At 45.0% G+C, this 18,382-nt stretch overlaps 1 protein-coding gene across 6 annotated transcripts in view; it reads left to right on the forward strand.

Moving 5' to 3' along the window:
• SH3KBP1 (SH3 domain containing kinase binding protein 1) overlaps positions 1–18,382 on the forward strand; it is a 513,036-nt gene that overhangs the window by 475,633 nt on the left and 19,021 nt on the right. For all 6 annotated transcript variants that reach the window (XR_003942025.1, XM_030202268.1, XM_030202267.1 and 3 more), the window contains one exon: positions 4,008–4,087. Coding sequence is in view for 5 of the 6 variants with exons in the window: in XM_030202268.1 (XP_030058128.1) it covers positions 4,008–4,087 (80 nt within the window). In the remaining variant the exon portion in view is untranslated. The remainder of the gene's footprint in view (positions 1–4,007; positions 4,088–18,382) is intronic.

Genomic DNA, 18,382 nt, shown 5'->3' on the forward strand with positions numbered 1-18,382 from the left:
CAACAACTGTCCCTCCTGCAAACCTTATAAGTAGCAGATCTTCACCTGCGGTAAGCAACGACTGATACATACTGCTTACACCGGCCACACAGCCTTCCCTCTGACGTATTCCCGCCTATGCGGAAACAGGAAGCTGCATCAGTGGGAAGGATGTGGGGCCTACATGAGTAGTGTGTATTAGTTGCTCCTCACTGAAAATCTGAAATTTAAAAGGTGTGCAGGGGAGGAGGGATATTTGAGAGACCATATGGCATGCAGGCGAGAGGAGAGACCAAATACCTATTGGATGGTATGGGGTTCTTCTGCCCACCCATTTTGGGCCCGGGCCCACCCTAAATTGGGTGTCTGGCTATGCCCCTGGTATCCTGAGTGTAATATAGGAGAAGCTCTGAAGCGCTTGTTGTTTAAAAGGGTGTTCTTTTATTCTGGGAAAACATTCATTCATTACTGGGGCCAGGCTTGTCAGCAATATGTTCATATGAATGAAGGGTCTTACTTTTATTGTAACTTGCTAGGGGGCATCTTCTCATAAGTACATAAGTGTTGCCATACTGGGAAAGACCAAAGGTCCGTGAAGCCCAGTATCCTGTTTCCAACAGTGGCCAATCCAGGTCACAAATACCTGGCAAAATCCCCAAAAAAGTACAAAAGATTTTATACTGCTTATCCCAGAAATAGTGGATTTCCCCCCAAGTCCATTTAATAATGGTCTATGGACTTTTCCTTTAGGAAGCCATCCAAACCTTTTCTTAAACTCCGCTAAGCTAACCGCCTTTACCGCATTCTCAAGCAACTAATTCCAAAGTTTAATTACACGTTGAGTGAAGAAACATTTTCTCCCTCATTCTATAGCTGCCCATCTAAATGTAGGCTATTCGCATACCTACGTTTTATAGAATACACTTAACGCATGTAAATGGCAGTTGCGCGTACCTGTATTCAGTAATATCGACACCGGCTTAGGGACAGATTCTATAGATGGCATAAAAATGTGCGCGAAATAAACCTCCACATAAGCGATGCCTAGATTTACATGAGGTATACAGAATATGCTTAGGAGGGGTGAGAAGGAGTCAGTGACCACTGGGTGGGGTGGGGAGGGGGGGATCACCCCTGATTCCCTCCAGCGATCATCTGGTCATTTCTGGTTATAAAAACAGGTCTAGCTCAAAACGTCTTATTTTTAGTCCTGGGGAGTTTTGTTTTCTTCCATTGTGGCTGTGAAACCAAGTCTTAGGAACGCCCAAAGCCCGCCCTTAACACACCCCTGACACGCTCCCTTGTGTTTTGAACGCACTTCTGATGGACTTTATAGAAAAACATCTAAAAATTTGTTTTGAAAATATTGATTTGGACGTTTTCTTTGTGAGAAAAACATCCAAATGCTGCTTTATACCACTTTTTAGACATTTTTCTCTCTTGAAAATGAGCTGCCTAGGCACCTAACTGTGACACCCAGTTATAGACGCCATAGTTAATTAACTTATTGTTATTACTCACTCTGTCATTCAGGAACTTCAATGTAACACCAGTATGTATGCCACCTTCCCTTACTGCAATAATATTTGTAATTTCTATCCGGAAATGGCGATTGCCATTACGGCAAATGTAAGCCACATTGAGCCTGCAAATTGGTGGGAAAATGTGGGATACAAATGCAATCCTATATAATAATTCTCACCTCCAACAGGAAGTGCTTGGGACCGTGCCTGCCGGAAGTGGTCTGCTAGGCAGGCACGCACTGACCTCAGTGACATCAGTGACAGACAATTTGGCAAAGCAAAACAATCTGAGTGCTGGCCATTAGGACACAGGGTTGATAGGAGAGTTTTAAAAGACTGAAGGAACCGAAAGTGTTAAATGGGGGGGAGGGGGGGAGTTCTGAACGACTGAAAGACATGAACATTTAGCAAAGGAAAACAATCTGAATGCTGGCCATTAGGACACAGGATAGATAGGAGAGTTTTAAAAGACTGAAGGAAACGAAAGTGTTAAACTGGAGAAGGGTGGGGGGGAGTTGTGAATGACTGAAAGACATGCAAATATCTCAATGCTGGCCATTAGCACACAGGGTACATAGGAGAGTTTTAAAAGACTGAAGGAACCATAAATGTTCGGGGGGGGGGGGGGGGGGGGGGGGGGGGGGGCAAGTTCTGAATGAATGAAAGAAATGAAAATTTACGAGAGGAACACAATCTGAATGCCGGCATTTGTACACAGGGTAGCTAGGACACTTTATTAAAAAAATGAAGGACGTGAAAGTATTACATCTTGGGGGAGGGGTGAGGAAGAAAGCGGTGGGGTATCCGGATACTGGGCGTTAGGGCCACAGGGGTACATAGACTTTTGAAAGCCTTAAGGAACCCAAAGTGTGGGAAGGAGGAGGAAAAGGAGGGGAGGGAACGGGGTGAGGGGCATTAGGAACAGGGGAGGGGGCCCTGTCACACACTCTCATTCTCACACACACACTGTCACACACCCGCACATTCACTCTGGCTCTCTCTCTCTCTCAAACATACACACTCCCAGGAAAACCTTGCTAGCGCCCGTTTCATTCCTTCCAGAAACGGGCCTTTTTTTTACTCGTAAATAAATAAAATAGAATTGCTCCTTTGTGTGCAAGCGATAAACGTAATAAAGAAATGTCCCACACAGCATATGAAACGTCAAATCTGATGACGTATGATCATATTCACTTCTTCCTCCTCAGAAGGAAGACTCCAGGATCTCTCTGACTTATGCTGAGGCGGAGTAGCCTTGATGGTTAGTGCGGTGGGCCAAGAACCAGGGGAACTGGGTGTGATTCCCACTGTAGCTTTTTGTGACCCTGGGAAGTCACTTAACTCTCCATTGCCCCAGGTATAAAAAAAGAAAAAAAAAAACCCCAACCTTTAGGGGGTAAATACTTAGCTGGCGGCGGTGAGCTTTTGGCTGACTTGCTACCAGCATTATTCCTGGATGTTCAATGCCATGCCACGTCTACGTTTCAGCATTGACTACCCGATTTATGCAGAGCTGGATAACATATAGCCGGTCAATATTCAGAACTTAATCGGCCAGGGGTTGCCGCATGAAGATAGGACTGTGTTTTATGAGGTCCCATTTATATGGTTACCCTGGTCAGTTAAGTGCTGACTCTGCCCCTGGATCGCACTCAAAATAGCGGGTTTTCACTTAGGCTGTATGGACAGTGCATGCAGGTCCCAGAAGCAGTTTTAGTGGTGGACCGAGGCCCAGTGGCGTAGCAAGGGCGGGGGCGGACCGCCCCGGGTGTCAACGGGTGAGGGGGGGTGTTCCATCCACCCCCAACCCCCCCCAGCATGGCACGGCGTGGACCCCCCCCCACTGGCTCAGCGCCTCTCACTCCTCCCCCCATCCGACAGTCCCCACCTGCCTATCAGCTGAGCTCCGTGCACTCGGCACCTCGAATCTGCAGCGCTGCTGACTGTAAAAGAAGAAAACTGTCTCGTCGTTGGCCCTTTCCTCACACTGTGTCCCGCCCTCTGATGCAACTTCCTATTTCCTCGAGGGTGGGACACTGAGGGAAGGGCCAACAACGAGACAATTTTCTTCTTTTACAGTCAGCAGCTCTGCAGATTCGAGGTGCCAGGTGCATGGAGCTCAGCTGGTAGGCAGGTGGGGACTGTCGGGGGGGGGGGAGTGAGAGGCGCTGCGCTGGGGGGTCCACGCCAGGGGGGGTGCTGTGCCACGCCAGGGGGGCGCCGTGTTGCACTGCACCCGGGGGGGTGCGCGCAGCGGTGATCCACCCTGGGTGTCAGCCAACCACGGAACGCCACTGCCCAGGCTTGTACTCAGTGTTGCTGCAAATAATCTGTGGATTACTTGACAGTCTGATCTGTCTATTCCAAATGCTTTTAGCTGCTCTCCGCCCTTCTGACCAGCTCAGTAGCTCTGCTGAAATGACAGCTTTCCTCCCTCCAGTCATCCATTTTTGCAATTTACAAATAATCCCTTTGCCCTAAAATAACACTTTTCTGGTTTTGCAGTGGCAGAAGTGACAGCCCGAAGGCAGAGCTAATAAGCAGCACCCCAGAGAGAGACTCTTCGGATAAAAGCAATGACATTGGTAAGCTGCAGCTGCTTTATAACGTTTTCTGCCCGAGATGTGAATGGTTCTTTTTAATGATGTAAACAATCAACAAAAGGGAGAAACAAAACCAATGTATAAATGTAATACTCAAAAATAATTAGGTTTGTAATAACTATGCCATATACTCAATTCACTTCAAGGACCTGAATCATAAATAAAGTTAAATAATTGACCCCTCAAAGCTCCTGATGGAGGACTATTGTTAAACCTATAAAGAAGCCTCTATCATATAAGGAGTCCCATTAGTATTACTGGTGTGGAAGACAGGCAGGGGTGTGCTGGTAAATTTTTAACAACAGGCTCTTTCTCCGGACATAGCCAGCTCTGCAGTTGGAAGGGCCAGGGGTGGCCCAGGGGGGGGGGGGGGGGGCGGGAGCAACACTTGCCTCTCTCTCCTCCCTCCCTTCGTGCGGGCACACTAGGCATACCTTTGCTGGCAGCCAATAAATGGACTGCCACCACTCCCAACGTCTTGCTCTGAGCAGCATGCTGGAACTTCTCTCATATGCTGGAGAAGTCCCAGCCTGCTGCCCAGAGCTGGAAACAAGGAGCGGGGAGCAGCAGTAGTCTATTTACTTGGCTGACAGGGCTCAGCATCCCCACCAGCAAAATAAAAGATAATTCAGCAAGGGGCACAAGCCCACATTTTGGGAGCCAGTTGTTAAAGTAGCCATGGAGGGCCCTACTTTAACAACCGGCTCCCAAAATTCTTAAAAACAACCGGCTCTTGCGAGCCTGTGAGAGCCTGCTCCAGCACACCACTGGAGACAGGGAAAAAAAGAATCAGTGTAAAAAAAACTTCAGCCAAGAGAAAAACAACTGATTTTTTTTTTAAACCCATTGTCTCCTACCAAAATTAGAAGACGAATGTTATCGAATTTGAGATGTGTTTGTGCACGCTGCCATCGTTCTGGAAGACTTAATTTTATCATTGAAATTATTATTATTATTTGTTGCTTTTGTATCCCACATTTTCCCACCTATTTGCAGGCTCAATGTGGCTTACATTGTTCCGTCATGGCGATCGCCGTTTCTGGAGTGAGAGATACAAGTGGTATTACATTAGAGTTCATGGTTGACAGAGTAGATTAAGCAGTCAAGTAAAAAGAGTTCATATTCGGAATGAGATAAAATGGTATTGCGTTAAAGTTCATTCGTGGTAGAGTACACCATGGAAGTCGAGTATAGCGAGTTAAGTTTTAGGGGGGGGGGGGTTCACAATGGTGCCGCTGACATTCGTTTTCTGACTCTTTATGGTGAGGAATAACCCACATGCCATTTTGTACTGTTGTCAGTCAAGCCCACGCTAAAGCCCCTGACGCAGCCGGCAGTATACTAGGTTTGGTACGCGACAAATAAAGTTTGTGTGTACCTATTACTGATCTGCTCTTTTTATTTCCACACCGGAGTTTGCAGGTTGTCTGCCATGTTGTGTTTTGGGACCCTCTTTGCTGCGCGGTAGTGTGGGCACGTGTTTTTGGCATGTGCTGGGCCACTTTTTTCAGCTGGGGAAAAAAAAGGCTTTTTTTTTTTAAATGGGGCAGTAAAAATAAAATAGATACTATTGGAGATTCTACATGGAATGTTGCTATTCCACTAGCAACATTCCATGTAGAAGGCTGCACAGGCTTCTGTTTCTGTGAGTCTGACGTCCTGCACGTACGTGCAGGACGTCAGACTCACAGAAGCAGAAGCCTGCACGGCCACATTGGTGATCTGCAAGGGCCGACTTCTACATGGAATGTTGCTAGTGGAATAGCAACATTCCATGTAGAATCTCCAATAGTAGCAACAGTGGAGGAGTGGCCTAGTGGTTAGGGTGGTGGACTTTGGTCCTGAGGAACTGAGTTCGATTCCCACTTCAGGCACAGGCAGCTCCTTGTGACTCTGGGCAAGTCACTTAACCCTCCATTGCCCCATGTAAGCCGCATTGAGCCTGCCTTGAGTGGGAAAGCGCAGGGTACAAATGTAACAAAAATAAAATAGATACTATTGGAGATTCTACATGGAATGTTGCTATTCCACTAGCAACATTCCATGTAGAAGGCTGTGCAGGCTGAAATTAAAAGTTTCACGTGGCTATTTAGTGCTTGATCCCTAATTGCCACCCCATTGACCTACTCATGCGATAATCAGGCAGCACACGCCAATGTGACCATGCTGCCGACTACTGCCGGGAACGCGCACCCCCCCCCCCTCCCCCCGGCGGTAGAAAATAGAAAATTATTTTCTACTGTGGGAAACTACATCAGGGTGCCCGCGCTACCCCAGCTGTACTACCGATTTGGCATGTTCTACCCGTGCATTAACCCTGCTGCTGCTTAGTAAAAGGGTCCCTGAATGTAAAAATGTTGAATTTAATCCTGGTGAGCTAATGGGAATCTGATTACATACATGCTTGGAATGCCCTCCCGTGGGAGGTGGTGGAAATGAAAACGGTAACGGAATTCAAACGTGCGTGGGATAAGCATAAAGGAATCCTGTGCAGAAGGAATGGATCCTCAGGAGCTTAGTCGAGATCGGGAGGCGGGGCTGGTGGTTGGGAGGCGGGGATAGTACTGCGCAGACTTATATGGTCTGTGCCAGAGCCGGTGGTGGGAGGCGGGGCTGGTGGTTGGGAGGCGGGGATAGTGCTGGGCAGACTTATACGGTCTGTGCCAGAGACGGTGGTGGGAGGCGGGGCTGGTGGTTGGGAGGCGGGGATAGTGCTGGGCAGACTTGTACAGTTTGTGCCCTGAAGAGCACAGGTAGAAATCAAAGTAGGGTATACACAAAAAGTAGCACATGAGTTGTCTTGTTGTGCAGACTGGATGGACTGTGCAGGACTTTTTCTGCCGTCATCTACTATGTTACTATACAGTAAATGCTACAGAGCAGTGCTTATCAAAAGATCCATGAAGTAGAAATTTATTATCTTGGTGGGGGAGGGGGAGATTGCAGTCCCCTTGGCCTTGATTTTCCATCACTAGCAGGAGAGGGGCTGCTGAAGATTGCACTTTCTTCTTTAGCACGCAGGGGGCGCTAGAAGTTAGGGAGATTGCCCGGGGAGCATAGGTGTCAATATGTCAAAATTATTGAGGGTGTGAAACATAATACAAAATTTCTTCTTCTTGCACGTTGCGAAGGGTCTTGCTCAATATTGAAGGTGCTTAGAGCTGGTTCCTATGCTTGGGGGAGGGAGAAGAGGGAAGGAGGACTTACACATTTTGAGGGTGGAGACCTGCAGAGTGGACCTTCTTTAGGAAGGGGTATTTTTTTTTTGTTACATTTGTACCCCGCACTTTCCCACTCATAGCAGGCTCAATGCAGCTTACATGGGGCAATGGAGGGTTAAGTGACTTGCCCAGAGTCACAAGGAGCTGCCTGTGCCTGAAGTGGGAATCGAACTCAGTTCCTCAGGACCAAAATCCACCCCCCCCCCTAACCACTAGGCCACTCCTAGGGGGAAGATTCTTCTGTACTGGGGTTTTCTGAATAGGAACTTCAGGCTCCTTTAGGCGTCAGTGAAGAAGCTCATTAATATCACACATTGCCTTTGATCATTTTTCCCAGCTGATACACTTTTTGAAATAAACCCCATGGTGACTTGCTAAGATCTAACTGGTGAACACACAAAAAGAAGCGGTGACAACCCAGGAAAGGGAACCAAAACCAAGTAGTTCCAAATAGTTTATGCTCCCTGGATTCCACAATAGTCCATATTGTATAGAGATCTAAATGAGCCAGATTACTGTTTGGGACATGCTGCACAGTGCATTGGGAAGGACACTGCTGCTTCCTTGAGTGAGAAATAAGGGCGGGGTGAGGTTGATGTGTTGATATTTGAAGTGTACTGGGACCATGCCAGGCTTAGTGCTGACTGACCTTCAGACAAAGAGGGTGGGAGTGAAGAGGAGATGTTTGGATGCTTGCTGCTAATTTGCTGTAAACAGATACTGGAAGGGGATAAAGGAGGGGAGTGCACTGCCAGTGGCCTGCAATACTTGGAAGAATCTGTGGGCAGCACCCGGCACCTGCTTCTGTCTCTCAGGTCAGCAGCAAATGCAAAACAGTGACTGAGTTATGGTAAGGGGCGAAATCTTCGTGTGTTTTGCATGTATGCATCATTAGATTTCATGGCTGGCAAGTGCCCTCATTTTATTGCGATCTGGTTTCTTTGGTGCATGCTCCTGCAAGCTTTGTTCCTTAAGGGCCAGATGCTGCCTTACCGTTTTCAGGACCAGATTCCTTTTCTGCTGGTTCTCATGCCACCTTGCAAGCTTCTCACTCTGCCTTGAGGCGTTTTGGCAAACTCAAGTCTCCTGTTTAAAATGTAAAAACACTACCCCAAAACCCTGCTTCGCATCACGTGTTCCGAGTGGTTTTTGCCTTTCTGAATTTTTGTTCTAGTAAGCAGCTAAGAAGTGACTTTGGTAGACTTCAGGGGAGTGCAGCATTAAGCTAGCAATGTAGAGAGTGAAAAATTGTCAGGACTCCTTTTGTGGATTTTTCAGTAGACTTCTGACCTGGGCCATTCCTTTTGTCATGTTGCTTTTTTCCTGTGCTACCTCAGAATTTGTTTTGGGCTGGAGTTACAGAATTATTGTTTCTCATCACCTTTTCCTGAGAATTCTGCATGCTTCATTGTACAGATGTGTGTGTGTGTACACAGCAGCCCATCTTTTTCATAAGCAACATAGCTGTGGGGAAGTGCTTTGGAGAGGAAATCTTATGGGGGGAATTATATACAAAAAGAAGTGCCTACAGCGGAGTGGAGGGGTGGCCTAGTGGTTAGGGTGGTGGACTTTGGTCCTGGGGAACTGAGGAACTGAGTTTGATTCCCACTTCAGGCACAGGCAGCTCCTTGTGACTCTGGGCAAGTCACTTAACCCTCCATTGCCCCATGTAAGCCGCATTGAGCCTGCCATGAGTGGGAAAGCGCAGGGTACAAATGCAACAAAAATAAAATAGATACTATTGGAGATTCTACATGGAATGTTGCTACTATTGAAGATTCTACATGGAATGTTGCTATTCCACTAGCAACATTCCATGTAGAAGGCTGCTCAGGCTTCTGTGAGTCTGACGTCCTTCATGTACATGCAGGACGTCAGACTCACAGAAGCAGAAGCCTGCGCGGCCACATGGTTAGGGTGGTGGACTTTGGTCCTGAGGAACTGAGTTTGATTCCTACTTCAGGCACAGGCAGCTCCTTGTGACTTTGGGCAAGTCATTTAACCCTCCATTGCCACATTGAGCCTGCCATGAGTGGGAAAGTGTGGGGTACAAATGTAACAAAAAAATGTATTTGTTGTCATCACAGTGCTTTTTGTCTCTGATCTAGAGTTTGTTTCTAAATGCCTTCCTTAAAAAAAAAACAAAAACAGGTAGTTCTTGTACCTGGTGTAGACCACCCAACTTTCCATATAGTAAAAGGTTGTCAACTGGATCCAGATTCACCCAACGGGGTTGATCCAGTCCTGGGTTTATCCCATTGCATGCAAGGACTTGTAGCCTTGCTTTCTTAGGGAATGCAGTGGGGTAAAACCCCAGGACTGAATCAACCCTGTTGAGCAAATCTGGATCCAGTTCTGTAACCCAGAAGGTATTAGATAAATTTATATTATAGTGTTTAATCTCAAAGTCTAGATGACAAATTTGTAGCTGCAAATTCACACAAATCTCTCCCCCACCTCCTCCAGGCCACCAAAATTAAGATCTGTATTAAATAATAATCAGACCATCAGAAGGTGAATATCAAACTATTATGATACTTTCACCACTAATCATTTTCATTGGTCCAGTCAATATACTACTACTACTATTTAACATATCTAAAGTGCTACTAGGGTTTCGCAGCGCTGTACAGTTTAACATAGAAGGACAGTCCCTGCTCAAGGAGCTTACAGTCTAAAGGACAAATGTACAGTCAGTCAAATAGGGGCAGTCAAATTGGGCAGTCTAGATTTCATGAATAGAGGTATAAAGGTTAGGTGCCGAAGGCGACATTGAAGAGGTGGGCTTTGAGCAAGGATTTGAAGATGGACAGGGAGGGGGCTTGGTGTAAGGGCTCAGGAAGTTTTTTCCAAGCATTTGTGTTGGTGGGGGGCGGGTCCCCCAATTTCTTTTCAAAATATTCAAAATCCTCACTTCAAAATTTTTCATAAAACAATATAATTCAAGACTTATCTAATGAAGCATAGGAGAGGAGTTGTATTTTTGAGAATGCTTTTGTTGTGCTATGGCATTGTGCATTTTTGTTTTTATACCATTGTGCACTCTCTTTATTGAGCAAGACTATATATGTTATTGTCTTACATACTTCAATAAAGACTTCTTGAAATTCCAAAATATAACATTTATTCCTTCCATCTATACAAGTCAGAAAAAGTCCAATTTACCTCTATATTGTCTCATCTCTCTCTCTCTCTCATTGTACAGCATACAGCAATGTGTCGAAAGCATCTTTCTAAATGAAATATGTGACCCCTGAGAGCCATTCTACACCCCTGAGTAGTGTAGAATGAGTAGAAGTAAATCGATTTTTTACTCGTTCCAAAAGTACAAAGACTAGGGGACACTCGAGGAAGTTACATGGGAATACTTTTAAAACAAATAGGAGGAAATATTTTTTCACTAAACGAATAGTTAAACTTTGGAACTCTTTGCTGGAGGATGTGGTAACAGCGGTTAGTGTATCTGGGTTTTAAAAAGGTTTGGACAAATTCCTGGAGGAAAAGTCCATAGTCTGCTATTGAGACAGATATGGGAAGCAACACTTGCCCTGGGATTTGTAGTATGGAATGTTGCTGCTCAGAGATTCTGCATGGAATCTTGTCACTCTTTAGGATTCCAGAATCTTGCTGTTCTTTGGGGTTCTACATGGAATGTTGGCATGATTTGTGTTTCTGCCGGGTACTTGTGACCTGGCTTGGCCACTGTTTGGAAAACAGGATACTGGGCTAGATGAACCACTGGTCTGACCCAATATATGGATACATCATCAATGTAGGGGTGTAGCAGGAGTTTCCAGGGTAGGATTAGATCAGGGAAGAAAACTGTGGTGCAATTTTGATAATCAAATTTGTATGAATACTCCAGAAGTGACATTTATAGGGGGAAAGGGTAGCATGAGGGAACGAACAGCTGTTGTCTCCAGTGATGATGCTATCAGAAATGGCAAGAAGGGGAGAGAATGCTGTTCTCTCTAGCAATGACTTTGTCAGGGTAATGGGTTGAGGAAGAGAAAATTGCCCTGTTCACATAGGGTAGCCTTCAGGCTAGTGGGATGAGAGAGAGCAGGAGATTTAAGAACAGAGGGAGAGGACAGAGAAGACAGTGTGAGATCCAGGATAAATCCCTTGAAGCACTTTAATTGTCAGGTCAGTTGTGTACCAGATCCTGGATAAAATAGTGTGGTTGCTGTATTAGTCCATTTTAAATATAATAAATAGAAGTAAAACAAAATAAGATATTTACTTCAGTATTTATATAATGCCTAGACTTAAGCCGTTTTCTCATTCGGGTACCTGTACTGTCCCTAATGGTCTGACAATCTAGTATTATATTGTACCTGATGCAACGGAGGGCTAAGGGGCCCTTTTACTAAGGTACGCTGAAAAATGGCCTGTGGTACTGTAGATGCGTGTTTTGGGCGCACGCAGGATTATGTTTTAGCGCGCCTACAAAAAAATGCCATTTTTTTTAACGAAAACGGACATGCGGCAAAATGAAAATTGCTGTGCGTCCATTTTGGGTCTGAGACTTTACCACAAGCCATTGACCTTAGCGGTAAGGTCTCATGCATTAACCAGGCGGTAATCATCAATCCACATACAATGCCGATTACCACCTGGTTAGCGCCACATGCCAAAAAATAAAATATATATTTTCCAGCGCAACGTAGTGGATGCGCGTAAAAAATGAAATTACCACCGGGCCACACCATAGGTCGAGCGGTAGTTCAAAACTGACGCACGCTGGACGCGTGTAGATGCCTGCGCAGCTTAGTAAAGGGCTTCTGTGGCTGCATTATGATTCTTGTAGTTGTCCTGAAGAAAGCCACAGCAGGATGGCTGAAACGTTGGTCCTGCTTACTCAGAAGCGGCAAGATCCAGGCAACCACGACAAAAAGCTTGCCTGCTTTTACATGCTAAATGCCAGTGGCATAGCCATGGGTGGGCCAGGGCCCACCCTATTTGGACTCAGGCCCACCCAAAATTGTGTCACTCTTGCTATGGCCTGGTAGAGATCCTCAAACCCCTCCAGCTGAAGATTTCCTCCTCAGGCAGCTGGTGCTCTTTCAAACGGCAGCTGGCTTAACTTGCCTCGAGCTGACACCAGCACCAGCCCCTCTGTACAAGCTTAGTTTGTTTTCATGCATGCAGAGCCTGCTGGCCATGGCATCAGCTTGAGGAAAGTGCTGCTGGCTGCTGTCTGGAAGAGCGCTGACTGCCTGAGCAGGAGGAAATCTTCAGCTAGCGGGGTTTGTAGATCCCCTCCAGCTCAGGTATTTAATATTGTGGGCTTGCAGGTGGAGGGAGGGATGAAGAGAAGACAGCGGAGCAAAGCAGAGCAGAGGGGGCCTAGGGACAGGGGGGCATGAATTCTGTGCCCACCCACCTTGGACTCAGGCCCACCCAAAATTGGCCGTCTGGCTATGCCCCTGATAAATGCATAGTGAATAGAAGAGCCAGTGTGGGATTGGCTCTGGTGTAGGTATTTTTCAAGATACACACATATACAACAATTATACTCGTCTCAGAGCAGCTGTAAATGTGTGTGCAAGCTCGCCCTGGGCTCAGTTTATATGAGGTCAATTAAATTTCTTGTGTTGTAGCTGGTAGATAAACCAAGAGAAATATGGCTATATGGCTTCCTTAAATTTGGAGAACGAAAAACTCAACTGTAAAACGCAGTGGCGGCGATGCTCGTCAATGACGTCATAAGCTCGTATGTTGGGTTTTATAAAATAAGCACAATATACAGGGTGAGGCAAAAAAAAATAACTCCCTACATTAAAAACAAAAACTATCTAGAACATGGCTTTACGTTAGTTTTTTTTTAACTGACAGCCTAACTTCAATATATGTAAAACTTCATTGGCTTCCTATACCAACTAGAGTTCTATTTAAATTAAGGGGGGGGGGGGGGTCAGTTGGAGTTTGAAATAATTACATATTTTACTCAGAATAAGAAACAAATAATTACCATATTCTCAAGAGACAAGCAAATTAAACATCATAAAAAAGAAATACATAAATATACAGCCCAAGGATCTGTCCTTGGACCCCTTCTTTTTTCAATCTACACCTCTTCCCTGGGCTCTTTGATCTCATCTCATTGTTTCCAATATCATCTTTATGCCGATGACACCCAGCTTTATCTCTCCGCACCAGACATCACTGCCGAAACCCAGGCCAAAGTATCAGCCTGCTTATCCGACATTGCTGCCTGGATGTCCAACCGCCACCTGAAACTGAACATGGCCAAGACCGAGCTTATTGTCTTCCCACCCAAACCCACTTCTCCTCTCCCTCCACTCTCTATCTCAGTTGATAACACCCTCATCGTCCCCGTCTCATCTGCCCGCAACCTCGGAGTCATCTTCGACTCCTCCCTCTCCTTCTCTGCGCATATCCAGCAGATAGCCAAGACCTGTCGCTTCTTCCTCTACAACATTAGCAAAATCCGCCCTTTCCTCTCTGAGCACACCACCCGAACTCTCATCCACTCTCTCGTTACCTCTCGCCTTGACTACTGCAACCTACTCCTCAATGGCCTCCCACTTAGCCATCTATCCCCCCTTCAGTCCATTCAGAACTCTGCTGCATGTCTTATCTTCCGCCTGGACCGATATACTCACATCACCCCTCTCCTCAAATCACTTCACTGGCTTCCGATCAGGTACCGCATACAGTTCAAGCTTCTCCTACTAATCTACAAATGCACTCGATCTGCAGCCCCTCCTTACCTCTCTACCCTCATCTCCCCTTACATTCCTACCTGTAACTTCCGCTCTCAAGACAAATCCCTCCTTTCAGTACCCTTCACCACCATCGCCAACTCCAGGCTCTGCCCTTTCTGCCTCGCCTCACCCCATGCTTGGAATAAACTCCCTGTGCCCATACGCCAGGCCCCCTCCCTGCCCATCTTCAAATCCTTGCTTAAAGCCCACCTCTTCAATGTTGCCTTTGGCACCTAACCACTATACCTCTATTCATGAAATCTAGACTCCCCCAACTTGACATTTCGTCCTTTAGATAGTAAGCTCCTTTGAGCAGGGACTGTCCTTTTTTGTTAAACTGTACAGCTGCGTAACCCTAGTAGCGCTCTAGAAATGTCAAGTAGTAGTAGTAGTATTACATATAGCAGTGATTTAACCAGAGCTGAGATTGTGATGTCATAATGCCTCATTCCACCAATGCCTAAGAGCCAACCTCATCAGTGATGTCACAATGGCTTGACTGTCCTATACTTGGCCCACTTCCCCCCTTAGTGTGAAGAGTTTCAGTCTCTGGTATCCAGAGCTGAGATTGTGATGTCATAATGCCTCATTCCACCAATGCCTAAGAGCCAACCTCATCAGTGATGTCACAATGGCTTGATTGTCCTATATTTGTCTCACTCTTATCTATTAGATTGTAAGCTCTTTGAGCAGGGACTGTCTCTCTTTGTTAAATTGTACAGCGCTGCGTAACCCTAGTAGCGCTCTAGAAATGTCAAGTAGTAGTAGTACATCATGGGAGAGAAAAAGGGCAAGCTCAAAGAAAGCAATTAATCAGGAAATTGTAAGAACAAGTCTTAAAGATTGAGACTGAACTAGTCTACAAGCATCATCTTATTCTAAAATTACAATTCTATTTAAAAATTTTGGTTTATTTTATAAGGGTTTAGCTCCTCAGTATTTGGCAAATCATTTCTTCTTCTCGATTCTAATTAAACCTTTGAGAAATATTTAATCTGTTTGGTTTTCCATCTTTAAAGGGCAAGAAAAAGCTTAAATGACTGAAAACTTTCCTCGCTTTTCAGGCAGCCAAACTTGATAAAGACATCAAACATTTTTTTATTAACTGCTGCGGATTTTAAGCATTTTCGAAGTCGGATCAAAACGCACCTATTTTGAAAATTTTTACTAAGGAAATGGACAGTAATGATGTTAAAAGGGATCCTCGCTTCTTGTATTATTTTAATTTTAATGATTGCACGTTCTGGTAATGACCAGACGCTGTTGTTGTAGCCTGCGTAGAACCTCAAGGTTAATGGTGGAATATAAGAAACATTGGTCACTGTTTATAAAGATGTGCTAGCTTTTTTAGCACACGCTAACTGTGTAGACGCCCATAGGAATATTATGGGCATCTACATGGTTAGTATGTGCTAATTTGTAGCGTGCTCTAAAAACGCTAGCGCGCCTTTGTAAACATGGTGTAATGTTTCCCCCCAGGAGACGTGAGCTCTTGTACTCGATGAGGGAAACCCCTCACCAGGCTGTCGGTCAAAACCCCGAGTTCCCCCTGTGTCTCCCACTGTTCCCCAGGGGTTGAGCCCCTGAGTGCGAGTAGCCAACAGCAGAGAGAACAAAGTCCAGCACAAAGTCCACAGGGTTAGACCAGGCAGCGGTCAATAGCAGATCCAGGGACAGGCAGAGGTCAGTACCAGGCAGCGGTCAGCAGCAGATCCAGGGACAAGCAGAGGTCAGAACCAGGCAACAGACAACCATAGATCCAAAAGCACTGCAACTATCCAGCGAACTGAGTAGAAGCCGAAGCATGGAAGGACTGAGGGCAGAGTCTTAAATAGTGTAGAAATTAGGCCCAAACAAGCACAGCTGAAATCAAGATGGCTGCCCCCATCGGTGACACCTTACGCCCAAATATGGGCTTCCTTCCTGAAGCTGCCCCTCTCCAAGATGACTGCCATAACCTAGGCTGCCCCTTACTAAGATGGCCGCCCAAACTTGGAACAAGCCCAAATCCAAGATGGCTGTCCGATCCACCGGTGCCCCTACTCGCACAGACAGGGAATGTGACACAAGGCCCATTTTTATGTTATGTTTTCTCAACAACCGCTTTGAATTTGAACGAGAAATTTTACATACTTATTTAGTCTTCATACATACGTATTACTGTTAAACAACATGATAACCGTCCAGCATTCACCAGCTGCCGCTTATAACCGGGAGCACCCCCAGGGTAGAAAATAGAAAATTATTTTCTACCGCGGGTTTTCGGCACGCGCCAAACTCAAAATTACCGCCAGGCGCACGCACTAGCCAGGCGGTAATGCCGATTTGACAAAGGGCCCCATAATAACAGGCAAACAAAGATGCCCACGTAGGATGTACTTAGCTGCCTTCCAAAGTGTTTGGCATTAATAGTGCTATTGTAAAAGAGCTTGCAGGAATTTTCCTTGTGTTTTTTTTTTTTTTTTGCCCCAAATTTACAAATCAGTGTGTTGCTGCTCTGGGTGCTCCATATGTTTTGTCATTGTTTATAAATACCAAACGTAATTCTGGGTATTCTTAAAGAAACGGTTTCAAATTATAAAATTAATAAATGTAACAGAAACCTTCAAAACTAATTTAAACAAAACTTGTCACTCTCATTATTCATATATGTATAATGTTTTTCTGGAATAAAATCCAATAAATTATAAAAAAAAATTTTATATATGTATTGTGCTCAGTTTTTGGTGTATTGCTGTGGACTGATAATCCAAGTTTAGCAGGAACACCACCCTTACATCATAGCACATCCCCTAAATTGAAATCACTGAACTGTGACCATTATGGTCTTATATTTTGCACGGAGGGATTTTTTGTAAAAAAAACACTGCAGTGGACAAGAACTTGGCAGGAAGAAGATTTTTTCAGCACATCTCTACTTAAGCTAAGTAACTGCTATTTATACACTTTTTGAACATCAAGTTTACTATTTTTTTGAATTTTACCCATCTATTGAATAATAGTAATAGGCTGGAGGTAGGATGTGCTATGATGTAAGGGTGGTGTTCCTGCTAAACTTGGATTATCAGTCCACAGCAATACACCAAAAACTGAGCACAATACATATATAAAATTTTTTTTTATAATTTATTGGATTTTATTCCAGAAAAACATTATACATATATGAATAATGAGAGTGACAAGTTTTGTTTAAATTAGTTTTGAAGGTTTCTGTTACATTTATTATTGTTTATAAATACCCACAAGCTGCTTTCTTACATGTATAAAATAATCTGTAAATAGTTGGGTCATTTAGGAAGCTGGTACATTAAAAGACCATATCCTTCACTGCCACCCCTACCCATCAACTTGCATGTAAGCAGCAATCTTGTCTAATGTCTTCAGTGGTAGCTCAAAGGCGCAGCAATCGGTTTAAAAAAAAAATGGTACCTGATTATATGGAGCTTTTGATAATCTGTAATTAAAAAAAACAAAAGGGGAATGATATTTTTGGTTGAATAAAAATGGACCCTTCACTGAGGAAACTGCCTGTGATACGCAGTTCACACCATACTAAGAAAACTTCTAGATTCTAGGCGTCCACATTTATTGTCACTTGTGTGTGTAAATATCTAGAACACTACCACTTTTGTACACAAGTGTGCAGTTCCCTGTTAAAGGAGGAGTGGCCTAGTGGTTAGGGTGGTGGACTTTGGTCCTGAGGAACTGAGTTCGATTCCCACTTCAGGCACAGGCAGCTCCTTGTGACTCTGGGCAAGTCACTTAACCCTCCATTGCCCCATGTAAGCCGCATTGAGCCTGCCATGAGTGGGAAAGCGCAGGGTACAAATGTAACAAAAATAAAATAGATACTATTGGAGATTCTATATGGAATGTTGCTACTGTTGGAGATTCTACATGGAATGTTGCTATTCCACTAGCAACATTCCATGTAGAAGGCTGCGCAGGCTTCTGTTTCTGTGAGGACGTCAGACTCGCAGAAGCTTGCGCGGCCACATTGGTGATCTGCAAGGGCCGACTTCTAGTGGAATAGCAACATTCCATGTAGAATCTCAAATAGTAGCAACAGTGGAGGAGTGGCCTAGTGGTTAGGGTGGTGGACTTTGGTCCTGGGGAACTGAGTTCGATTCCCACTTCAGGCACAGGCAGCTCCTTGTGACTCTGGGCAAGTCACTTAACCCTCCTTGTGACTCTGGGCAAGTCACTTAACCCTCCATTGCTCCATGTAAGCCGCATTGAGCCTGCCATGAGTGGGAAAGCGCAGGGTACAAATGTAACAAAAATAAAATAGATACTATTGGAGATTCTACATGGAATGTTGCTAC

The sequence above is a fragment of the Microcaecilia unicolor genome, chromosome 4, assembly GCF_901765095.1.
Source record: "Microcaecilia unicolor chromosome 4, aMicUni1.1, whole genome shotgun sequence".
NCBI classification, from domain to species: Eukaryota; Metazoa; Chordata; class Amphibia; order Gymnophiona; family Siphonopidae; genus Microcaecilia; species Microcaecilia unicolor.